This window comes from Capronia epimyces (assembly GCF_000585565.1).
Source record: "Capronia epimyces CBS 606.96 chromosome Unknown aczIQ-supercont1.1, whole genome shotgun sequence".
NCBI lineage: Eukaryota > Fungi > Ascomycota > Eurotiomycetes > Chaetothyriales > Herpotrichiellaceae > Capronia > Capronia epimyces.
In genome coordinates this window covers 3,932,566-3,956,961 of record NW_006912904.1, presented here as the reverse complement: position 1 = coordinate 3,956,961, position 24,396 = coordinate 3,932,566, and the positions used below count along the sequence as shown (strand labels likewise).

The 24,396-nt window shown below is 54.3% G+C and overlaps 8 protein-coding genes across 8 annotated transcripts; 2 read left to right on the top strand and 6 right to left on the bottom strand.

The window, feature by feature from the left end:
- Positions 1–772: 772 nt before the first annotated feature.
- On the bottom strand, positions 773–3,376 carry A1O3_01423 (uncharacterized protein; the record flags this gene model as incomplete). Its single annotated transcript, XM_007731569.1, has 5 exons — positions 773–865; positions 976–2,502; positions 2,559–3,151; positions 3,227–3,289; positions 3,358–3,376. The coding sequence occupies 5 exons, from the start codon at positions 3,374–3,376 to the stop codon at positions 773–775; spliced, it is 2,295 nt and encodes a 764-aa protein (XP_007729759.1).
- Positions 3,377–4,084: 708 nt separating this feature from the next.
- A1O3_01422 (uncharacterized protein) lies at positions 4,085–7,120 on the bottom strand (the record flags this gene model as incomplete). The annotated part of the gene is made up of 1 exon (XM_007731568.1): positions 4,085–7,120. The coding sequence occupies one exon, from the start codon at positions 7,118–7,120 to the stop codon at positions 4,085–4,087; it is 3,036 nt and encodes a 1,011-aa protein (XP_007729758.1).
- Positions 7,121–9,979: 2,859 nt separating this feature from the next.
- A1O3_01421 (uncharacterized protein) lies at positions 9,980–12,003 on the bottom strand (the record flags this gene model as incomplete). The annotated part of the gene is made up of 3 exons (XM_007731567.1): positions 9,980–10,226; positions 10,282–11,934; positions 11,987–12,003. The coding sequence occupies 3 exons, from the start codon at positions 12,001–12,003 to the stop codon at positions 9,980–9,982; spliced, it is 1,917 nt and encodes a 638-aa protein (XP_007729757.1).
- A 1,061-nt stretch (positions 12,004–13,064) lies between these two features.
- On the top strand, positions 13,065–13,823 carry A1O3_01420 (GTP-binding protein ypt2; the record flags this gene model as incomplete). Its single annotated transcript, XM_007731566.1, has 3 exons — positions 13,065–13,094; positions 13,148–13,415; positions 13,492–13,823. The coding sequence occupies 3 exons, from the start codon at positions 13,065–13,067 to the stop codon at positions 13,821–13,823; spliced, it is 630 nt and encodes a 209-aa protein (XP_007729756.1).
- Positions 13,824–14,847: 1,024 nt separating this feature from the next.
- Positions 14,848–15,483, bottom strand: A1O3_01419 (profilin; the record flags this gene model as incomplete). The annotated part of the gene is made up of 4 exons (XM_007731565.1): positions 14,848–14,982; positions 15,085–15,313; positions 15,381–15,396; positions 15,471–15,483. The coding sequence occupies 4 exons, from the start codon at positions 15,481–15,483 to the stop codon at positions 14,848–14,850; spliced, it is 393 nt and encodes a 130-aa protein (XP_007729755.1).
- Positions 15,484–16,324: 841 nt separating this feature from the next.
- On the bottom strand, positions 16,325–17,295 carry A1O3_01418 (uncharacterized protein; the record flags this gene model as incomplete). The annotated part of the gene is made up of 2 exons (XM_007731564.1): positions 16,325–16,466; positions 16,520–17,295. 2 exons carry the CDS (start codon positions 17,293–17,295, stop codon positions 16,325–16,327), a joined length of 918 nt encoding a protein of 305 aa, XP_007729754.1.
- A 1,285-nt stretch (positions 17,296–18,580) lies between these two features.
- On the top strand, positions 18,581–20,389 carry A1O3_01417 (uncharacterized protein; the record flags this gene model as incomplete). The annotated part of the gene is made up of 2 exons (XM_007731563.1): positions 18,581–18,637; positions 18,692–20,389. The coding sequence occupies 2 exons, from the start codon at positions 18,581–18,583 to the stop codon at positions 20,387–20,389; spliced, it is 1,755 nt and encodes a 584-aa protein (XP_007729753.1).
- A 666-nt stretch (positions 20,390–21,055) lies between these two features.
- On the bottom strand, positions 21,056–24,171 carry A1O3_01416 (uncharacterized protein; the record flags this gene model as incomplete). Its single annotated transcript, XM_007731562.1, has 2 exons — positions 21,056–23,995; positions 24,064–24,171. 2 exons carry the CDS (start codon positions 24,169–24,171, stop codon positions 21,056–21,058), a joined length of 3,048 nt encoding a protein of 1,015 aa, XP_007729752.1.
- Positions 24,172–24,396: the final 225 nt, after the last annotated feature.

The following is a 24,396-nucleotide window of genomic DNA, read 5'->3' as shown; positions in this document are numbered from 1 at the left end:
AGAGGGGACTAGAAAGAGCAGAGTAGGAAGAGGAGAGAGAAGAGAAGAGAAATCGACCGAGTGAAGAAGACTAGACTACTAGATCTAGGATAGAAATGGAATGAAATAAAAAGAAGGGGGAAAGGAGAGCAGGGTAGAGCAGGACCGAGCAGTAGAGAATAAGGTAAAAAGGACAGAGCAGGACAGAGCAGGACAGAGAAGGGTAGACAGGACGAAGCAGAGCAGGGGTAATGAAGAACATAATGAAATGAAAGGAGCACTACCGACTTCCAGCCTAGAGAAGGGAGGAGATCCTAGAGCGGAGAAGAATAGATATATAGATAATAGAGTAGAATAGAGCAGAATAGAGCAGAAAAGGTAGTTTTATCCTCTAGATAGACAAACAACTAGGTTAGTTTACTGGTAGTCTTTTCCTCCTTTCATCCTTTCTCCTTCGTCCGTTCGTCCTTTCTCCTTTCACCTTTCTGCTCCGCTCGCTACTAGTATCTCGGTCTGGTCTGGTCTGATCGGCCTTGGCTCGCGAGGCTGATGGAAAGGGTGGTTGAGAAAACAAGAACAGAGAACAAAGAAAAGAAAAGAAATCAAAGAAATCAAGTTGAAATGTCATGTTTTGTCTTGTCACAGTATCAAAATACAGATCTGAAGTTTTCCCTCGCCACCCTTGTGATATGCAGTAGCTGTAGAGGATAGGGATAGGATGTATGGATGTGGACGTGGATTGTGACTGCTCAACCCTGTATCTGTAGGATTGTCCTTGGACAGATGTTGCCAATCACGCAGAAAGCCCTCGCTTCTCTGACTCGGAGAAGAAAATGAGCATGCGCCACAGTTTGCGCACCAGGACTTCGGCTTCTTCGTCGAGGGCCTAATAGAAAGGAAGAGGTCAGCATACTGTCGGTGTGATGATTGCAGGACGTGTCCAACAGGGCCGGCTCTAAGATATGAAGGGGGGGAAGAAACAAAAACAAAACTTACCCCTTCCAATTCCCCTACCAACTCTTGCGGCTTGCCTCTCGTTCGCAAGGCATTGACAACCACGTCGACCAGCATCTGCTCCTGAACCCCCAGGTACTCCACCACCTTCTTCTCCACAAACGGCTTTAACCGCTCGTCAATGATGCTTTCATCCACAAACTCCCATTTCACATCCCAGTTCCACAGCCCGTTCTTGTCGGTGGGAATGTCGGCCGCCAGTTGACGGGCCGCTTGGGCGCGTTCTTCGTCCGTCATGGCTGAAGTCGTCGACGCGTCGTACTGGATCGGCACCAAAGGTTTGCGAGCCCCGGCCCCCAGCTCGTCTTCTTCGTCTTCCAGCAGCCCTTCGACTTCGGCAACCGTCCGTTTTCCTGCTTGCGATGCGCTCTGGGCAGCAGCCTTCTGCGCAGCCGCACCCAGGGACAACTTGAACCGGGCCGGCTCGCGCCGACTCTGCCGTCGTTCCGCTTCTTCCTCCTGTTCCCGCCGGCTCATCTCTTCCTCCTGTCGGCTGAGGAAGTCGTCAGCCAGGGCGTCGGCGCGCTCGCGCTGGTGCACTTCTCTCGCCTGATCGCGTTGTTCCGCCGCACGATCTGCATCGTCGTTGGCCATCTCTCGCTGACGGAAGCTCGCCCGGTTGCGAATCCATATGCTCCGATCGGCATAGTATTCTTCCGTCTTGCGTGAGGCTTCGGCATCGTCGTTCCATTCGCGCAGTCTCTTCGCCATGGCTTCTTTCTGTTCCTCCAGTCGAGCCGCTTCCTCTTTGTCCCGCCCCTTTTCTCGTTCTACCGCAGCTGTCCGGGAGCGTTCTCGGTTCAGCCAACGCCGCTCTTGGTCAAGATATTGTTTCTCCAACTCCAATTCTCTCTTGGCTTTGCGTCTCTGTTCCAGTTCCGAGTCGCTGGCATCGGTGTCTTCATCTTCAAACGCCGAGGCGCCGCTGATGGCCGTCCCATTCACGAACGTCACTCCCTTTTGGTAATCTCTTGGGATTTGTTGACCGAATCCCCGGGGACCGGCTGGAGCTCCTCGTGGCCCCACGGGAATCCCGTTGGCCCCTGCCGGTCCTGAAGGCGCGGTGGGAGGAGGTGAGCCCAGGCGATTGTAACGTTCCCCATTCATCATCCGATTCCGTTCCTGCTGCTCAATCTCCTCTTCCCGCTTGAGTCGCTCCAGATCCCGCCGGTTGCTCCTCTCTCGAAAGGCCGATATCTCCTTGGCTACCGTCTCGCGCATTTCGGCTGGAATGTCGGCCAATTCGTCGTCAACGGGGATGGGGATGGTGACTACATCGCCTGTCGTGCCATCTGCATTGGCCCCGTCCGTCATTTTGACATCGCCTTCCCGGTCGATATGTGATAGGTCCTCCCTGGGCTTCGGCACCCTCGGGTTCGCAAGGTCTTCTAGGACGGCCTGTAGGGCGCTTCGCGCCTGGTCCAATCGCATTTGTCGTTGTTCAGGACCAGTCCCGTGGGTTTCCTGCCATTGCTCGATGTAGCTGAGAGAATTGTCGTCGGCCACGACCTAAAACCCAAATTAGCGACTCAAGACGAAGGCCGAAGCCGCACACCGACACGTACCACCAATTTGGACATTTCAACTGTCGGCTCCTCGTCAGGTTTAGTTTCGGCAGGGGTCTGTCGTTTGACAGGAACCTCAACATCCCTTAGTACTTCTACGGCAGTACTGAGGCTTTCAGGGTCTTCGTACTCTGCAAATCCAAACTTGCAAGGCTTGTCATCGGCGTCCGTGGCGCGGACCCAACGTCGTAGATTTCCAGCTGCGCGCAAGATTCGTTCGATACCTTCATCGCCTCCGGCGCCCTCGGTGATGCCGCCGACAAAAATGGTCTTTATGATTTCCTCTTTCGTCTGGGGTTGTACCTGACTGATGCGGTCTCGCTCACCACCTCGGAAATCCGAGCCCATGCCCAATCCCTGTCCCGCTCTCCTGCCACCTCTCTCGCGCTCATCTCGGCCTCCCGTGGGTTCGGGTTTCGAGGGTCCAGAGGTTCCCAAACGAATGACGGGTGCGGAAAAGTTGATGTTGGGCATATTGGCCGGAGGTTGGAAATTGGGAGGAAAGGAGCCAGGTCTAGCTGGTGGGTGAACCTCTTGCTGTTGGATGCCGGGAGGGGCTCCTGTGCCTGGAGCGGGCAGACCGGGAGGAGGAGCTGCGACAGGACAGATGGTGGTTAGCCGGCGGGCTTTGTATGCTATGCTCTATTCGCATCACTCAGAAGACTTACCCATACCTGGCGGTGCACCAGGGAAACCACCGTAGTCTCCCGGCGCGCCATATTGACCTGGTGCTGTTCCATTTGTTAGCGACGTCGAGGAGACAGGTCAGGTATGAGGCCCGGCCCGGCGGGATACGTACCTTGGTAAGGATTATACATGATAGAGGAGGAGGAGGCTTCTTGGGCGACACGGGTGTCGGGGTGGAAGAACCGTGTGACCGGGCAGATCAACGGCTGTTCCTGTCCATATGTGGAGGCAAGTGAGGGTGAGTGCAACCTCGTGTGCGGTGGCTCAGGTCCGGAGGATGGGGAATGTAGAGGCTAGTTTTGCGAGTGGTATTAAGAGTGGTCTGGTTGCGCGCATGAAGGAACTGTTTCTTCTGGAAAGATTGTTTCGTCTGCGCTGCAGTCTGCAGTGGCAGAAGTTGAAGTTGGGCCGGAGCGGAAATACTATTAATCCGGCCCGCCGATTGAGCCAACCGCGACTGCGACGACTCTCTCTTCTGGTGCATACATAGCATTGTCACATCCTCATGATATGTGAGAGATACTACAGGTACAGACATAATGCATATTCGCTGCTCCTCTTACATTCCCTTTGCAGGTTGGTTCAGGCACGCCCAGCACAGTATTATTAGTGCCTCGAAAGAAAAGGCTGCGCATGTTCGGAGTACACAGTATACAGAGTGTACGGAAGACGTTCTACCAAACCCTAAAGCATGGACTAGTGTATGTGACGATCCGTTGTATACCGATGGTTTCTGCAGACCGGCTCCAGAATATCAGAATAAGGGGACACCCGCTCTACATCTACTGTCGCCCAGAGGGACCTAACGTTGATCTATACCTTTATTTCGATCACAACCTTCAACAACGGATCGGATTCAGGTTCGAGCTTGACAAGTAATCCACCCCCGCCCCCGGCGGTTCCAGCCCTGACAAGAGATCTTCGGCCAAAGTCTGGGCTTTTTCCTCCTTGATCGTATGTCCTGAGCGCGAGCGCGGACGACGGGCGGATACTTGGGTCAGCCTCGTCCAAAAGATCTCCGCCGTGTAGTTCGCGGCGTCGGACTTGCGGCCCAGCAAGGCCATGCCTTGGATACAGATGTCGGCCTGAGTATACAAGTCGTCGTAGTCGGTGTTCGAGACCACCCAGTCGTGCAGGGCGTGGCTGGGATCATGCCAGACGGACAGCCAGTGGATGAAGATCTTGCAGGCGCTGCCCATGGTGCGCACCAAGATGTCGGTCCAGGGCTCGGTCAGGATGGCGCTGCCGTTGCAGGCGAATGAGAAGTCCGGGTTGTCGGGGAACGACGGCGCGTGTTCGGCCAGTGAGGCCTGGGCGATGGCCGAAATGGCGTATGCATTCTCCCTCTGCATTTCCACCATCAGCCCGCAGTGGGCGCGCAGGCTGCGCTGCGGCCCCATCGTCTGCCGTTCGCGGTCGACCTGCGCGATGCTGTCGGCCAGCAGCAGACAGCCGTAGTGCCAGTGGCCATCCAAGATGACGTACCACGACTGTACCCGCGCCGGGAGCTGGTTGTGCGCGCGCACACAGTCGAGCATGAACTGGCCGTAGGTGGCATTCCAGTGTTGGTACACGGAGATCGCTTCCTCGATGCATCGCTCGAGGAGATGCGCCGGGCTGCGTCGGTGCGCCAACGTCTGCAGCTGTCCCACCCGGCGAAACATCAACACTTTCACCGGGATGGCTTCTTGAAGCACCAGCGCGGCCTCGTCGAAAGTGCAGGGCCATCGAGGCTGCACTTGCCGTGGCCCGGCCCATTTGAAGCTCAGCAGGTATTCGCCCCAGAGCTGCTCGGTCGCTTGCTCCGTCATGTTGGCCGCGGGCCCTCCTACGTGGGCACCCTCTCGATCCCGGCCCGTCGCCGTTGTCGTCATGGCCGGATTGGTCGGCTGGCCATCATTTCCGAGCATGTCCATCTTGTCTAGAATCATGGCACAGTCCTCGTCCGGGATGACCAGCGGCCTCTTGGTGATGGCAGACGAGGTGGTGTCGCACATGACCCCGAGCCAGAACAGAATATTAAATGTCTGCTGGTCCTTCAGGGTCAATGCACCCAACGAGCCCGGTGCTTCGCCCACTTGACTCCTGCATAATCGCACCCGTCTGTATCGCTCCACTTTGCGTCTCCAGGAGAACAAATTCCGCACCGCGGTTTCGAGATACACCGGCGGCGAAGATATCGTCTCCAGGTCACTGGCCGAGAAAGGATCCCATTCCTCCTTTCCGAGGCCCATTGCGGGGTCTGTGTCTGCATATGGCACAGAGGCGCCGGCCGTATCAGGGGGCTGTCGAGCAGTCCCGTCATTTGGCAGGGCGGAATGTGGAGGCCGCGGGCTTTCGTCGATGGGTCTTTGCGTGAGTGCAAAGATCATGTGTGCGAGGATGACTTTGAACGAGTCTAGCTCGGCGCTGGCCTGGATTGCCGTCCGCGCCTCGTGCCAGAGCGTCTTTTGGATCATGCGTTCACATTCACTCGAGAGAATGGGGTCGGCGCTGCCACGGCTCGACACCGCCGGCTTGTTCTTGGCCCGATTCTGGCTCTGCCAGGCCTTTATCTGAGACCGGCCTTCTTTGCTCTTCCAGAAGGCATTGTGTGAGTTGTGCGACCATTGGCTGGCAAAGGCCATGATGGCGGCATTGAGCGCTTTGGACGCGGTGCGGTTTTCGGACGCAGTCAAGTCCCGCCTCCGGAGCGGCGCAAAAGCCGCGTCGAGACGGGAAACCCGTGAAAAGATCCTGTTGTCACCCAGGCGGAAGGCGGCTTCGTCTGCTGCAGACTCGGGGTTGGAGGTGGCAAGCAGGTCGCGAAGCTCGGTCTCGTAGGGACAATTCCGTTCCGTTACCCAGCATGACAAAGAGTTCTCAAAGCTATCGTGGTAGATGCGCAGCAAGCCAGTGGCGATCATGCTTTTCATCGCCCCATCAGCAAACCGCACCTGGCGCGGAGACAGTGGGGTCGAGCTTGGATGTCGTCCGGTCGATGGAAGCGCCGAACTGATGGAAGGGCGTCTGGACACCGTGGATGAGGAGCTGGACAAGTTCGCCGAGGGCAGCCTCATCCCGGGTCGGGGTTCGCGTCCACCTTCGGGATGAGCGGTATATCTGGCGTGCTTGGGTGAGAGAGTGTCTGTGCTTTCTCGTTCACGACTTGAATCTGAAAAGGTTGATGCTACGCTGCGGGGCGCTTGGACACTGAACGTGGTGGTCCTGGACTCCGTCGAAATGGAGCTCGAAGAAGAAGAAGACGTGTCGGCGCGCGTAAGAGTCGGGGTGGTCCATCGAATGCCTGGCTTTGAGTGAGCGGAAAAGGCTGGAATAGAAGCACCTGCCGCTTCTCCAGAGACGCCAGAAGGCCCAGTCAGGGCGCCATGCGATGCTGAGTGCGGACGATGCGATGTGGGACGCCCTTGGTGAGCATCCTTCTCAGATGCGAGTTTGGAGTACGGGGAATGAGTGAATTCCAGCGGTACGGAAGGGTTGCAGGTGACGTGGGGAGCCAATGTCGACTCGGCGGATGATGTCGAGGCCTGCGGTGACCGAGGGTTCGTCTCGGATGATAGGTTTGAGGCGGCGTCGCCGGTCAACTCGAGCTTGCGTTTGATGCCTTTGGGGAGGCCGTGGAGCGGAAGAGTGCGAAGCCAGACAAAAGTGCATTTCTTGCCGCTCTTTGCACAGTTGGAGCATGCCTCGCAGGCAGAGGCGGGAGCGGTGGGAGGCTCGTCATCGCTAAAGGGGAAGTTGGCCACCCTCAACGTGCCGGCATCACAGGCGCGCCGGCTTTTGCGGCATTGATCGCAGCTTTGATATTGTCGACGGGTGGTCTTAGAATAGCCCGACGCCGCGGGCTCCAACTGAGCAGTAGACATGGACGCCATGACGAGCAAAGACATGCCCTTGGGGGAACTCGGACTCGGCGGTAGGACGAGGAAGCGGAGGAGGAGAGGAGGAGGAGGGAGAGGCTGGAATGGTTCGGAATTGAATTTGTCGAGATGCAGGAAGGGGTGTTTTCATCTGCACATGACGAGGCAGGGCAAAGCCAGCCTGGCAGAGCCAAGGACGCAGCGACGCTCCCACACCTCAGCGACGATACAAAAGCTGCAGCTGACGTGGAATGAAGGCTAAGGGGCCTCTTGTGTGACGGTGAAGCCAGGCAAACGGCGAAGATGAATGGCGCGCGACACTGGGCTTAGGACTGCCTGACGGCCTGCGCTGGGATGAGAGCCTGAGCCTGAGCCTGAGCCTGAGCCTTCTTCTCAGACCGCCACCCTTCGACCTTTTGATTGTAGCCTTGGACCGTCTGACGCCTCACACCAGTCCAGTTTGCAGTGTACGGGTCCGTACCGATGATGACAAGAGGCAGAAAAGCGATGGTGCTCTTGGACGCGATGAGATGGGATGGGATGGGATGGGATGGGATGTGATGAGATGAGATGAGATGAGATGAGATGAGCTGAGCCGGATTGCACCTGTATACTGTCCAGTGTCAGTGTACACAGTACGGAGTAGGTTGTTCACTGAGGCATTGGTGGCGGGGGGAGGCGGCGGTCCGTCTTTTTCCATTTCCATACCCTGCCACTAGCAGCTGTCAAGCCAAACAGGGCCGCTGTCCAGCGTCGATTGCAGGCCAACCGTCTTCGTCGTGGTCTGAATCCCTCCAGAGAAAGCCCACCATGGGCTAAGGAGGCCCCTGCTAGAGGCAAGAGACTGGCGTCGCAGCTGCAAGGTGCCAAAGCCAAAAGCCCCCTTCCGACCTCGACACCGGAACCATACATGGGCCATGGCAGATGGCAAATGGCAAACGCCGGCTTCAGGTCTTGGATCCCGGTTCTGCCAACGTCAGTACATACCTAGGTACATAGTGCGTGCACTATCGGGTAGTACCCAAGGGCTTAGAGCCAAGGGGCATCTCCTTGCAGCGCTCCGCACAGGACGAGGACGAGTACGGAGTAGGTGAGCGGTGGATGGAGTACGCTGGAGTCTGTATTTCGCCATCCCTGGTTTCAGCCCGGGTGCTGCGTCCAACCAGACACAACGGTGATGGGTAAGGAGGGAAAGGAGCGGCTCGGCCAGCTGGGCCGGGATCCTTTGGTTCCTTTGGATCCTTTTTGGTTTCTGGTTCCTTTGGGCAATGGGCACTCCAAAGTCGATGAGTTTGCGGGGGAGGGAGAGGACCGGAGCAGCTACTCGTCTCGTACGGGTCCCTCTTAGGTGCCTCTGGCGGTAAATGTGAGACTAGGCGGGCTTGGAGGCGTCTAGGCCGCCTGTTGTTGGCTGAGGCCTCCCTAAACCCTGCTCTCAGCTCCCCAACTCGACGGGTTTATTAGGGGCCAAGGGGCCTCTAAGCCCTTTAGCCCCTTAGCCAGCAGCCCCCCGGGTCGCAGATGCCAGACTTAGGGCCCCCACTGCACACCGGGTGGCTTGGGCTAATTGCAGACTTCCGTTCCCGTAGTTAAGCTGCATCCCAAGCCTGCGCTCGCCTTATTACTCCGCTACAGATCCCGCGGATGCAGACACCAGAGCATCCAATGTGATGTGTCACTACCGGGGCTTGCCAGCCTTCAGAATGCCGGCTCGTCTCTGATGGCCTGAGGCCTGCCAGTGGCAGACAATCATCATCCTTGAACGGCGCCGCCACCGATGATCATGGATCTTGACACAAGAGCGAAGATTGGGTAATAATGTGACCGTGGCCATCCTGATCCCAGCTGAACCAGGCCGCTCAATCTCATCCATGTGCCATATCCATTACTGATTCCGAGCAATAGTGTGGTGCCGGCAGTTCCTGAACGACAGGCATTTTTCCACTTACCCTTCCTTCCAGTGTTCAGAGAAAAGGCCGGCTTGTCTCTTCTGATCCTTGCAATGTACTCCGCATCCGTACGCGCATTTCGTATCTCCGTACGCCTTCCAGGACCATGCCAACCGCCAACCGAACACCTCAGATGTGTCAGTCGTCAGTCAGCCTGGTCCGCGTTCCATGATGGGTTCGTGAAGCGGGCGAGCGGGGGGGCGAAGGCGGCCGCTGGAAGTAGTCTTCAGTGTCTGTTTTCCCATGCCCCAACTTGACGTACTCTGTCTCACCGCCTTATGCTAAAACAGGAGAATTGCATTTCCATCTGCCTCCGGCTAATGGGCCCCAGTCAAGCATCCGCTACGCTACTAGGAGCCTGCAGCCGGCTGCGTGCTTAAGAGCTAAGGAGGCCAAAGGACCTGGCTAGGTCGTGAGGAGGAAATCCACAATCTCCCGCCCTCGTCAATAATGACCCTGGAAGCCAACAAAGAGCTTCGTCTCTGTGGTAATTAGCCATCGAGACTTCATTACATCGAGACAAGTGACCAGCTTCTAGGGGGGCACCAGAAACGCCAGGCCCCTAACGAGAATAACAAGGCGCCTGCAGGCAGCCAAGCCGGCATTCGAGCGTCTCGAGAGTCGTCGGTGGTCTTGGGCCCCAGCATATACGGAATACAGTATGGTGATTTCGGAGCACAGCACACGTAATACTGTAGGAGCTATATACACGCACGAGGCATGAGGGAGGATTATCTATGTGCTCTCTGGTGCATACCCTGTACATCGGAATGATACGGACCAGCCCTCCCGAACCCTCGGTGTCGAGTCGACGACCATGGACTCTGTCGCGACCACCGCAGTTCTGTTGTATGGGTACGTAACTTGTTGTCATGTAGTTCCAAGACTGAGGCTTCCTGTCTCATGGCTCATGCCACTGCTACCTTTATCGCAGCCATTTCGCATACGCCCATTCAAGCCGCCTCAATGCATTGATTTGTCGATGTACTCCGGCCTTGACGTCCAACAGGTCGTCGAGATCCTCGAGAAATTCCCTCTGGATACTTCTTGGCAGCACCAAAGTCGCTCGCTGCCGCAGAAGGTGTGCTTCGCAAAGCAAAAGGCCATGGTTCTCTTCTGAGATGATACCGTCGTCGTCAAGGTCCGAACTGGTCAATGTCCGATCAATGTTCCTGAAGATCTTCAGTGAGTCACCGTGTCATGTATCATGAGAATAGGAACGCAAACCTGATCAGTCGGATGGCCTCGCCCTTTTTCTGGCCTTGTTGCAAGCCCTTACGACCACCAAATGAGGCTCCCAGCCACCGAATCAGACCAAACGAGATCAAAACTCCAGGGGCAATGCCCACAAAGCCGAAGAGAAGTTCTTGACTCTTGAGCAGAGAATCGATCCCGCCAATGGCAACTTCAACATCGACTTTGGTTTTTTGCACTTGGATCAGCAGGGTGCGAATGAGGTCGCCCGCAATGGCATTTTTGATGGGATTCTGCATCTCTCGCTCATATGCCTTCAGAACCGGGGTGAGATCCCCTTCTCTAACCTTGGCCCTAAGCTCGGTAACCTGGGTTTCGGTCAATTTGATTCCATTGTCGGGATGCTGCACGGCGAAGTCGACCACCATGCGCTCGAGACTCTCGCGGTCGGCGTTCAGACTCTCTCGACTCTGTATGGCAATTTCACTTTGCTCATCGTGTCGGATCGTCCCGATCAACTTCTTGGTGGGCTCAACCACCCAGTTGGTCCAGAAGTCAATGGTTGTCTGACCCAGTTCCCTGAACCATTGGAGAATTTCTGCTCTCCGGTTGGCAACGATCCGCAGGATTGTGCTTCCCGACAACAGAAGCGCTACTGCAGGAATCCAGTAACGTAGGAGTCGGGATGGTTTGCCATATTTCGACCTCAGAACATTTGCATCTTGCTCGTGTTTAGGGAGGTTTTCGTCGAGAATCTTGATCAATATCGCGGCCATCTCAGCGGAAGACGCCGTAGAGGGATCCGGCATGTATTCGTCCTCGTCGTGTTGAGTCCTTGTGATGCTGTCAAGAAGGCAGACAGTTTTGGCGATCGTTGTCTGCCAGTCTTCCTCTTGTTGCCCGATCATCTGCGGCAGTGCCCCTATCTTGCGATCTTCCGGTGGGCCTTCGAACACCAGGCACTCACGCACCAGTCGGCCGATTGACACAGAGCTTGACTTCCTTAAGTCACGAATATGTGAGAGGTTGCGACGAGCTTCCATCCGGGCTATCGAGAATGGAGACAGTATCTTGGTCTGTGCTTGGGCGAGAGACCGTTCTTGTATACTTTTTTGAACAAGGCCATAAAACTCCCTCCAGTTTTGTGTGAGAGTAGTGGTGGCGCGCTGTGCAGAAGCCCGGAGTCCTGAACCCTCATTGAGTCTTCGGCGGGCATCGGCATAAACCTCCTTTGCCTGTTTCCAGAATCGGAGAGGGGATGTTTGGATCGTGTAGAGTGCAATGTTTGAATATGACCCCAACAGATCGTCCCAATACCAGATAGACTCGCTCAGCGGTATGGTGCGATCTAAAAGGGAGTCCAGTATCTGTCCGTACACTTGGACAGTTGCCTTCCCCGTAGCCACCCATTCCAAGTTCAAGACGTCAGGGGAAGTTGTCTGTGTGGTCGCCTGCCCTTCATCCTTTTTCGCAAGCTGAGACAGTAGGCTCCGCACTCTTGTTCGGCGCAGCAACGGCTTGGACCTCGAAGTTGTAGACAGGGCTCGGATGACAGCCTTCAACTGAGAGCTTCGAGGGTCGTCTTCGGCTTTCGCATGTTGTCCAGTGACAGCGAAGCTGGCGGCTCGGTCTTCGGCGTCCCTGAGTTGGAACTTATCCAAGGCGGCATCCACCCTGCGAAGATCACTATGCGCGGGTCAGCCGATCGGTTACGTAGCAAGGCCAAAGGGGAGAATACTCGTCGATGAAGGACATCTTGGAGAGTTGACGCGCAGATTCAACCAAGATCGGGTCTTTTATATGATGAGATGTCGACCGTCAAGGAAACATGCCGATTGCCGGTCTGTGCAGAATAAGGGCAAGGCCCCTGTAAACAGGTTTGACCTATACACAAGCCCTTGGAACAGGTCAAAGCTCTAATGAATTCAGTAGAACAGGTACAGAGTAGTTCCAACTCAAGACTACCAAAAAAAATGCTGGCCTTGGACTTGGAACCGCAGCCTCGGGTGACGTCACATCGATGACACGATGCCCATGTCTAACATAAACGGTACCTATAGGTATGTCAGGTAGGAGGCATCAAACACAAGCGGCGAGGAAGGTCATCAATGGTGGCCGGTTCTCAGATGCCGATATACGAGTACCAGCATATAGGTTGCTGGTGGACTAAGTCGCACTGCATGAGAGTCTCAATTGCCACGTCTGTCCCTTTCACCGGGACTGCAACTTACTGGTACTGCTAAGGACGCCTTAGGCCTCTTGAGCGGCTGAGCTGCGCCTAAGGGCCCTTCGCTACTGGCCCCCCCTAGAACCCATCTCACTTGGGGATCAGCCACCAGCGAACGGACATCACAGCCATACCCAGAAGCCCTGCAACTCCCCTCTAAAGCTCTAGAGCCGTCGTCACTGTTATCAGATAATTGGCCTTTGGGCCTGCCCGCCAGCCACTCTCCAGTTCCTAGGCCAGAAACTCCAGACATCCACTCAGCGACATCATTTTGTCGCATCTATCCTCACTTCCACCATCACCCTCCTTGTTGCCCGTGTCGAAGTTTTACCCATTACTACTGTCGCCTACTCGCCTACCTTCACATCTTGCTTCCCGCTTGTCTAACATCTCCTGGACCCTTATCCGACTCTTGCGAGCGCCGGATCGACAATTCCACAAACTCCCAGCCTCTTCGTCGTCGAGCGTCAAGTGGCCAACCGACACAGCACGAACCAGGGAAAGAATTGACCTGTTTTGCTCCCGAGAATACGCACAAGACACCCTCTTCTACAACACTTCCGATCTACTTCCAGCATAGATCAGCACGATGGCTGGGACACGCAACTATGATTTTCTAGTACGAATCCGTTGCCTGGGAGTGTGCCTGCCTGATATCTAACATCGCTGTAGATAAAACTGCTCTTGATCGGCGACTCGGGCGTTGGCAAGTCATGCTGTCTTCTACGCTTCAGCGAAGACAGCTTCACCCCCAGTTTTATCACTACGATCGGCATAGACTTCAAGATCCGAACCATCGACCTGGACGGCAAGAGGGTGAAACTACAAATATGGGATACCGCCGGCCAAGAACGATTCCGAACCATCACCACCGCATACTATCGAGGAGCAATGGGCATATTACTGGTTTATGATGTGACGGACGAGAAGAGCTTTAACAGTACGAGAACCCCCCTGGGAAGATCGGGACAAGTTGCGCTGGGCTGTGCATACTAACCACCATCTGTGTTGTGCAGATATAAAGACATGGTTCTCCAACGTCGAACAACACGCCAGCGAAGGCGTCAACAAGATCCTCATTGGAAACAAATGCGACTGGGAAGAGAAGCGCGTTGTGTCCACGGAACAAGGTCAAGCCCTGGCCGACGAATTGGGCATCCCTTTTCTCGAAGTCTCGGCCAAAGCAAATATCAACATTGAAAAGGCCTTCTACTCGTTAGCCTCGGATGTTAAGAAGCGCCTGATTGATAGTTCTAAGGAGACAGGGGCTGGCACTGGCGCTCAATCAGGTGGGGGCGTGAATGTCGCACAAAACCAAGGCGCGGGCGCGGGCGGGAAATGCTGCTAGAAAAGAAAGGAAGAGGGAAAGAGACAGTCTAGTTTTTTGGGACCGAGGGGCGACTGGGCGACTGCGTAGACCAGTCATGTGGTGGCGCTTCAAAGGCCAGGCATGTGAAGACGACACGGACGGACATGCACTTGATCTGACTCTGGCCTGCATCACACTATTACCTACATTGAAGGGGGTTATGGGCCGTCCTTGACCTCTTTCCGAGGCCCAGTCCACCAAAGCGAATTTGTAATTTGACGTTGGTTCACATTGGAGCACAGGCGCGAATATCAGACCTGAACATGAAACACCAGAAGAGACTTCCGGGCAACCGCAGAGTTCATGCTGATAGATTACGGCGTTGGTGTCATCGATTCTGTAGGTAATTCATTTTTCCCCCAGCACAGAGTGGACTTTGTCCCGAACCGCACTTCTGGTCGTGGAGGACAATACTGGGTGTGTTCTGCCTTGTGAGGCGGCGGTAGCAGTAGCAGCAGCAGTAAACGAGTAAGGGTAGCATGCTTTGTACATTCGTGCAAGGGCATACGTAGGTAGTCAAGGTGCCACTGCAGCATGGTGGGACTGGGACTGGGACTGGGACTGGGGTACGAAATGTTTATGAAGGCCAAATTATCACGGCGCATCAGATTAGGAAGCGGAACAGGCCGAACACGACCAACGGAGACCGGGCATATCAGACAGAGAATATCAGTACTCTTCTCAAGGGCGTCAATTGCGCATCTTTGGCCGCTCCCAGGCAAGACCAAGCAGAAGGTGTAGCATCGCCAGCCCACCCAAACTTCAAAACAGAATGCTCCTCAAATGCCTGCGGGTTGTGCCCTTGCTGGGTCGCTCGTCATCATTGTTTAACGGTTGTGGATTTCATTGGTGTCCTTTATCGCCCAGGAACCATTGTACCAGTCTCCCTGGGCCATCATGATGGAATTCAGCTCGTATCGTATCGCTTCCGAACTTGAAATGAACTGGGGCATGGCACAAGGAACTTGGGCGACAACTAAATTCTTCTCCAGAAATCGTCTATTCAATATCCCACACTGACTAGGTAGGCGCCGAGCTTCTCAACCGTGTTCGCAGCTGTGCCGGGTTGTATTGACTCAGGGTAGTGTGTGATCAGGAGCGCCTGCTTCGTCTTTACGATCACGACACCTTCTCGGCCCTGCCATCGACACAGATATATTAGCATTCTTTCTCCATCGAGTCACCTCATATGAGGACGGCGCAGCCGGGAGCGATGGATTCGAGAGGAGGATCAACCAACCTTCTTCCCATACAGACTCGTTTCATCGGCCTTGATGACGATATATTTCTGGCCGGCGATGTGCAGACCTGTGGACTGGACATTCTTGGGCTGTGAGGTGTCCTTGTACGCGCCGACCACTTCTTGCAGCTCCGCAGGCGTCACGTTGAAGTTCGGAGAGGTGGCCCATACCGAGTTGCCTTCGGCGTTGAAAATGGCCGCTTTGTCGACATGGCCGGTGCCAAGGAGGCTGCAGGAGATGCATTGTTAGTAGGACGGTTCGGGGGTGTGGTCAACATCTCGATGAGGAGCTGTACCTTTGATCGACGTAAGCTGGATGGGTACAAAACTCTGTCAGCAATCCACTCGTCTGAAGAAACCAATGCTCACTTCCGGGCTCAGCTCACCTTGCCAGGACATGCTTGTTGAGGCGTTGGAGATGTGAGGATAGGCGTAGGCGGGTGGGCGACGAAATCAGGCAGGGAAACTTTCAGACCAGACGCAGTCCGAGGGGAGGCTCGGATGAGGATGATGGCCGAGTGATATTAGGCCGAGTGTGTGCAATTCGAGGGTAAAGCACGCGAAGGACAGGTGCTAGGAAGAGTGAAAACAGAGGATGATTTGTTGTGCCCGATGGAACCGAGCAGGATGAAATGTGGTGGTTGATCGATGGGTCAGAGTCGGCAATCAAGGTCACAGTGACGGAATGTTTGGTGTCGGTTCTGACGCTGAGCCTGATGGTGGGGGTCGGGTCAAAAGACGTGTAAAAAGACGGTCAGACGCGGCTAGTTTTCACTGCCCCGCCATTGGCGCTCCCGTCCCCGTCCGATATATGTATAGACATATACGGAGCACCGGAGGCAATGTACAAGTTATTTCAGGCAAGTTACTTCAGTCATGTAGATAATAGTCAGTCTGGTACAAGGTAGCAAGCAGTATTTATAAGGATGACAACTGGTCTTACAAGGTCCTTCCTTCACTGGCAACGCCGCGCTTTTCTGAAAAGCCCCTTGACACTGTAGAAGACGCCTACCATTCTGTATCTATCAACTCTGTATCCATCAAGGAAGAAAACACATATGTTCCTCCCTACGTATCAAGGCCCAAGATCCAACCTCCTCAGCGACATCGCCCGTTCCACGCCTAGCGGTATCGCTGGCGTTGAGTTTGAGCATTTCCCATTTCCCACCACAGTCCCTCTAGACCCCGTGTTCTTGCGCATAATCGACGTTGAGCTTTTAGGTCATGTTGGAGATTTAGCCTAACGAGGCACCATAACGTCCTCCATGGAGACGTCTCGGGAATTTTTGCTGGGGAGCCTTTGCAACCGGCGGGAAGAAAGCCGAGGAAAGCAATATCCTGGGTGAAACGCCGTTTGCATCGAAGTCGCCAACACCAACATACTATTGAACGTCTGTTAGCTTGATCCGTGTCGTTGAAGTGGACATTTACATACACTCCTTCAAGAACAATGAACCCCGTTTCATTGCGCATGATCGAGTTTCTCCAACCACCGGCCATCTCAATAATTCGATATACACATCGAATGAAAATGGTGAGCCAAGCAATGATGACACCGAAGGCGAAGAGTCGAAATTTGATGTTTCGAATTGTGGTTGCCGCCTCCGGGGACAAAGGATGTTGCGCGACCGCTCTCCATCTCCGGAAAATGTAAAAACACGCCGTAATGGCGAAAAAGAAGAGTGAAGCCACTTGCCACGAAATGCCAGCCATCATGAGGTGGTCACCCGTGTCTTGTTGGGCCTGAGTATCGGCTGTAGATGCAAGAGCTCCGCCGATTGCCTGAAGGACGAGCGAGATCAGGTCGGCGACGATGAAAATGTAGGTGTACAGTCTGGGCTTGACAAACGAGAATTCGGCGCCGAAGCATAAAGTGATGTGCTTAAGTGTCAGGTAAATGGCGGCAGAATTGAAAGCAGGCGCGATGATCAAGCAGCAAATCTGTGTAATGAACCCAGAGTCCGCGAAAGGGTTCCCGTGCATGATAATTCTTCCAATATAGCCGATAGTTTCCGTCAAGCACCCTAGGCTCAAGGCCACCATATAGGTCCAGGTCTTGTATCGATACCCCAGGCCGAGATTGAGAAAAAAGCCGAGTGCGAAGAAGCCGCAAAAGAATCCATTGGCCCCCAAACTGGGTAGGTAGCCATAGATTGAAGCTTCAACCGGGCACTGGGGAGACACGTCGAGGCAGTCCGGTCCGTCGGCCATTGTGGTATCGTCGGGAAGGAAGAGCAGATGAATTGATTTCAAGCAGTGGCAGAAGAATGAGAGTAATGGTGCTGATTGCGAGAGAAGTGTTAAGGAGGATGTAGGATAGAGGGCAAAGGTCACAATTTATGCATGGAAGGGGTTTTTGCGTGTCATCCACATCTTAAAGCACAGATTGCTGCTGCGCCCACCTTTCTCGCAAGAACATGCAGTATTTGATCTTCCATGTTGTTGGCGGAGGTAGCCAAGAGTTCTTTGCACGGTGGACACGTACAACGCTGATAAGGCATCCTCCAGGCATCAGTCTTTCCACTGGCTTGCAGCCGCCACGGGAAGGCTGAGCTCGGAAGGTTAGGGCCCTAGCGGGGTGATCAAACTGCGGAAAGGGCACATCGAAAGGACCGAAGGAGCCCTAAGAACGATGGTGCAACCACTCCCGAGGCTGGGGGCTGAAGCTGCCGGGTTATTGAAACAAAGAGTGGAGAAGAAGAGGACTTTTTACTACGGACGTACTCGTATACGCGAAAAATTGGTAAAGGCATAAGATGCGAGACTATGCCTTAATTGTCTAGCGTCAGCTATAGCTCAGCGCCAAGCCACCGGAATATTATTGTTCCGACACGCAGCCTGAGCCTCTCGCAACGACATCGCTGCTGGTAGGAGGTAGCCGTACTTTTCACGACAACTCTGTACGTCCGTATTTGTAGCCAACGTCTCCAGTCTCCTGTCTCCAGTCTCCAGCCCTCCTCCAGCTTGCACGAATTGCTAAGCCTCCTCTGCTACCGACGCCCCTCAGCGCGGGGTTTGTAAGAAACCCGAGTCCGTGCAGTCGACGTCCAGCCTGCCTGCGAAAGCGACTAACCCGAAACAGCACCAACTTGCGAGTTTCAGAGGGTGGGCCCTAGAATACGGAGGATACGAAGTACACTGTACAGTGCGTCTGCGCTCGTATTCGCAGGGTGCTCGTACTGTATCCATTCTGCTCCTCTGTGACTTCATCTCATACCGCCTCGACTTTGAACTCATAAGCCAATCGATAATGGCTGAGATAAGAAAAAGTTGAACCCATCATTGTTGTATACGAACCCACCTCTAGTGGTTTAAGCGCTGCTGCCCCTGAACTGAATGATTACGGCATTATTGTGGCTGATGCTGGGTGCACATCGGCACCGTTTCGCAAGGGTGCTGCCTGTTTGTCGACATTTTGGAGAAAAAGTGTGCGCAAGTCAAGTCGCAGTGATATCAGGTGTTGTCTGGCACTGCACTCCCCAGGTGCGCGCTGAGAATGGTCTATCATGGTCCGTCTGGAGGTTGTAAGACTTGTCGAACCCGTCGAGTCAAGGTCTGTCCGAAATTCCAGTCCAATATCGCTTCTCTCGTGCTAATTCTTGTCTAGTGCGATCAAACCAAACCGCACTGCAACAATTGTACTCGACGGCGTCAGTCGTGCCCCGGATATGGCGACGTGTTTGACGGTGCCCATAGAAACCAAAACAATGCAATCGTCCGCCGCATGAAACGGCAGAATCACCCGTACGAAGTGCAATCGACCCATGGCACACCCAGCAGTGAAAGGTCGATAGAGCAACCCCCGTCGACCTCTGAAGCCTTGTCGCGTGTATCCGGTCCAAGTCCCAAGTCACCGCTTCAATGGGTTTTTTACTCAGCTCCCACAGAGCATCTGCCAGAGACACCTGAGAGTGAGAGAGATCACGCCACCGAACTCAACCTCCAGAAATTGAACAAGTCGGCACTGACGATCCCGGGCATGGTCAAGCAAGATCCCGAAGAGGCATCCATCTACTTTTTCTTCCATTATTATTCAGGAATCATCAACGAACCCCACACAAGGCCGTTAACGATGCTATGGGAGCCAATGTATTTACGGTCATCATCTGAGTCTCCACTGCGAATAGCCACAGCTGCAGTTACCGTCAATATCGCGATGATGTGGAATTATCATGGCTGCGATGCTGGACCTGCACGAAGGCTCTATGCGAAAGCGATCTCCGCCATGCGACAAGCGCTCAGTAATCCATCGACAAGTACTTCGGACGAACTTCTCATGACCACTTTAATATTTGACCTTTACGATTCTTTGCTCGCCCACTTTCTGCCGGAGCTTCCGCAGCCAGGAAAACATAAACGAGGAGCATTGGCTTTGGTCAAGCATAGAGGTACTTCCAACTTTGCTACGGAAGTGGGCCGTGAGCTTGTCAATGTAACCCGTCAAACCATTCTCGGCCATGCACTCGCATGGCGGAAACCATTTCCTCCAGGCGCAGAGCAGTACTTTGACCATTCGTCCCTTTCAGAGGGCAAAATTCAGCAGATGGACAACATTGCAGTTTTGCTCGCCAATGCACAAAGCCACTTCTGGGCCTTGAGGCGTGAACGTCTATTATGCAAAGACTTGGACCATCTTCGGCTGAGCTATGAAGAAGTCATTGCCGAAGCGATGAGAATCGACGGCCTAATGGTGGCGTGGCAACGAAGCATAACATATCCTGAATGGTTTCCACTATATGTACAACGAGAAGAAGTTGCTCCTACAATCCAGGCCGCTGGTTTTTATGGAAACCGATGTGCCGTCTGGAAGCACGTAGGTTACGGATCCACTTGGATCTTGTTCTACGAACGGCGACTGCATACGCTGCAGATGATCCGACAGGCATATGCCGATGAGCCCCGTCTCTTGGAGAATGCCGAAAGTCGAGCGATGCTTGCGTGGGCCAATTCCGTAATGCAAGTCCTCGCCGACGACATTTGCGAGATCGTCCCCTTTTTCCTCGGCGATACCGTCGTTCCTACTAATCCGATCTATTCTGACGAGATCAATTACCCATACAAAGAGGTCTCTGACAGCCAATCCGGGCGTGCCATACGTATCCCAAGCATGGACTCTACCCACAGGACTCGCGCTGCAGCATCCGGCGGCTGGACTCTATTTACCCATCTCATCGCTCTCTACCGACTAGCGGAACCGGAAGATGACGCGGCACCACTGGTACTGCGTGAGGGACAGTTAGACTGGGTCAAGGGCCAGATCAAGAGGTTGCAAACGACCTTTATGTTCTCTAACCCCCCGTGGTAAGTGTCTAGCTTTCTCTGCGCTTCGCACGTGCCAGAAGTGATGGTTGAAGCTGACAGGTCCTGGAACAGGTTCAAGCGTTTGCTACCGAGGAACGGGCTGGTTAGCGAGCAGACGTAGGCCAGGGTGCAAGTCAAATACGGGATTTGCACGAAATCTACTGTAGGTTTCATACTCTCAGTTCACCCCTCAGTTCCGACGTGCTACTCGGGAAACGTTCCAGAGAGCTGTACCTACCGGCACGCCGTCCACTGCAGGCGAAAATAAACATGTATGTATACGGAAATCACCCGCCAGAGTGATAATATCCTATGCCAAGGCCGACGAGGACGAACCTGATGGAGTGATAATGAACTACATCTATATACTATGCCCGAGAAAGATATCACTGCAGCCATGATATTTATGCCACACGCGCATGCGGGATAGTAATTGACTTTGCAGCTCTACACTACTCCCTTCTCCCTTCTCCCTCAGATGCCGAATATAGATCAGGGAGGTTCGGCGAGGGACAGATTGGATGTGAAAGAGTCTTTCCAAGAAGGTAGAGAGCCACACCAGGTAGACAAACAGGGATACTAGTATATGCCAGCGGCCGGCTCTATATATGTACTCTACAGGACATACAGCCGAATTGGAGGCCCAAGGCTGTGGTGCCGTCGTCCAGCTCTACCGAGCGCTTCGCAGAAAATCGACCACTCCTCTCGTGTAGCCCACCAACTGGCCCAATCGTCTCTCTTCTGCGTCCAGCACGGCGCGCCACGCGAGGACAGCATCGTTCAGTTCCTTGACTTCGCCGATAAAGTCTCCATGGAGCTTGAGGAAGACGCTCATCCATGTGTTGACCAATTCAAAGGACTTCCTTGACCCAAGTTGTCGGGTCAAGCCGCGGACAAAGACGGGCATCTCTTGCAAGGTCAGAGACCGGATCTCGAGATCAGCAGCAGAAGGCGGGAGCGACGCCAGATGATCCGAGAGGGCTGACGGATCTTGTCGAGGATCTGAAGCAAACCGCTCGAGAATACGCGACATTTGGGAGTAATGTTGAGCTTCAGCGCTTGAGGCCAGCCGAGATATCCGCGAACGCTCACCATCCTCGACTAGCCTGTCCTTTTCGGAAACCAAGGCTTCTTCGCCGCCTTTAATCCCGTTCGTGATGCTTGACGCCAGGAAAAAGGGTGCCGCCTTGGGCTTTTCAGGAGGCTGTAGCGGCTTGTTTCGCTGACGGATGCTATCGAGGTTGAGCAGGGTTTGCCACCTCGACGGAGGTACGAGCGAGAGTGTGAGTAGACTCTGGTCCAGCTGATCTGTCTCTGGCGGAGTTTCCAATCCATTGACCAGTTCGTCGTCTTCTATATTGGCGGCCTCGATGGCTAACTGGCTTGGAGCTTGAAAGTCGGTACTTTCACTCAGATCAATGATGCCATTCACATCATCAACTTGCCTGGTTGGAATATGGGCGAATAGAGCCTTGTTTGTCCAGACATTGATCCCAGGCGCGCCGGCATGAGCGGTTGCCAGGAATTCACCTGTTCTCGAAAAGGCAAGACCGGTACATGTGGCCGTCTTGAATGCGTCGATGAGATGCCCAGTGGCGAGATCAAACACTCGAACCACAGAGTCCATCGAGCATCCAACGAGCCACCGGCCATCATGCGAGAAGCAAAAGTCGTAAATCTGGCCGACGCAGCCCCACAGCTCACGAACTGTCTTTCGAGTCTCGATATCGAGGACGCGGATACATAGGTCGTCGCAAGATATGGCCAGCAGTCCCGACACCGGGTTATATCGAATTGCCGTAGGCACCGCACCAGCAATCATAGCCCTTTCGAGGATTTTCCCGGTGGAAAATTCCCAATAGATGATGGATCCATCTAAACTGGTGGAGACCATGGTACGGTTCAGATTGTCAACAATGATGCCTGTTATGGCGTCCCGGTGACCTCGGGTAGACGGCGTTGGCGTTCGCTGTTGCAGTTTGATATCTTTAGCTTGGGACGGAGTGAGGCGAGGCGGGTAGCGTTGACGATGGGCGCCGGACTGCAGATTGAACATGTCAAGACTCCCTCCTGATGACCCGACAATTGCAAAGGTGCCGCACGTGGTGATGGCCACACTTGTGACGGGTTTGTGATCGCCTGTTTCAAACGCCCATCTCCCTGCCTTTTTCCTGCCCCATGACCAGGTTCGTGCAAACCGATCATCGGCATGCGCTGTGACAACACTCTCCCAGCCCGTCATACTGACCTCCTCCGCATTGACATTTTTCGTGTTCGTCCATACAGGCCCATTGACTGCACCCATGCCGCCATCTCGATTCAGTGAACAAGCCATATCGATGATGGGGGCAGCTTTAAAGTCCTCGACTCCAGACGAGTCGTCACTGAGCAGTCCAGACTTGCGAGCTTTGTGCTTGACGGCGCCCTGACTCAACTCCGTGCTTTGACCGTCCTTGCGCAGACTGAGCCCCCACAAGCTCCGGTCTTGAGCTGCGGATAAAAGCCATTTGCCAGTTGCATCTGACCCGTCGGAAGCGGCGGGAAGGAATTGGAGCTTGGTTACGGATGCTGCATGCCCGCTTCTTGAGTGCAAGGGGCGTGGGATGGGGGAGAATGGGTTCTGATCGAATACCCATGAGCGGAGAGCATTGTCTAGACCGGAAGACATCAAGACAGCCTGTCCAGGTAGGAATTCGACCTTATTCACGCCAGTCCCTTGACCGAGGTTAGATGTTTCGTGAGCACCTCGTACCACACCCACTACCTTGCCACCACGATTCAGGTCCCAGAGCGTAATGTCGCCGCTTTCAGTACTGGAAGTGGCCATAATACCGTCCTTGCGACCATCCTCGCCAGCGCCCATGCCATCAGTGCGGAAACTGATCGATGTCACCGGCTTTTTGTTGTTCCTCTGATGCAGCTCGAGAAGTTGTTCGTCGGCTTCAACGTCCGTGATGATCAAAGACCCGTTCGCATATGCAATTGCCAACAAGCAGATAGCCGGAGCCGGAGCAAGGGCCGTTACAGATCCTGAACCAGCAGAGGGTGCAAGGATAGTGTGCACCAATCGGCCGGTACTGACATTGTAGATTTCCACCAGCCCGTCTTTTCTCCCGACACATATTTTATTCAAGAAAGTAGGCAGCATACAGATCTGGCCCGAGAAAATTCCATTGGTGCGGTTGTCGATGGTTGTTGAGGATGGCAAGATGGTTGTATAGTGCGCGTAAGAATCACTCCTCCAGACTTCAATTGCTTGCGCTCCGCAGCCAACAAGCCATGGTCCGAAAACTAGTATTTGCACAATCTGTTGCGGATGCGTCCCCTGGGTCTCCAGCTCTCCGATCAATTGTCCTCGCTTGAAAACCCACACTCCTTGGGGCTCGTTCGGTTGTGCTCCGCCCCAGGCAGCAAAAACTCGATCGCGGTGAGCGTATATGGCGGTGATTGGCTTGGGACATTGTGGACGGCTGAGAAAGACTAGGTTGAGTCCTCGTCGCAGATCGTAGGTGTGCAGGCTGTTCCCGACGGAGGTGGTGATCTGGAACGTGGTTTTCCCCAGCGGAACGGAAGTGAAGGGCACTCTTGTTGGAGAGACGAGGCCAAGGGTCTGCTCAGAGAAGACGTCAGTGGAAGACACCTCGACACCGCAGAAGGGGAGAAGGGGAGGAATCATACCCTAAACGGAGCAAACAGTCTCGAACTCGTGGGTGGCTTGTCTTTGGCCGCTGCAAGGCCATCCCGTCGTTGCCTTTTTGCAACCGGAAATTCAACGACGTCGTCCATGACGAGACAGACAGACCACGCTCTTGTTCTCCCCGGGAATGGCTAGTGACTAACAGGATCTCGTCGTTGGATGCATCTCGAATGGATGGCCGTTGGGTGTTTTCACAGAATCGGATGTCGATATGCGTTCGGCCAGTAATTTTTTTTCTTGCCTGCACCAGACTCTGGGTGGATTTGCAGGGTGCGCATGACGTCGGCGTAACCACCCGCAAAACTCACCCTGCA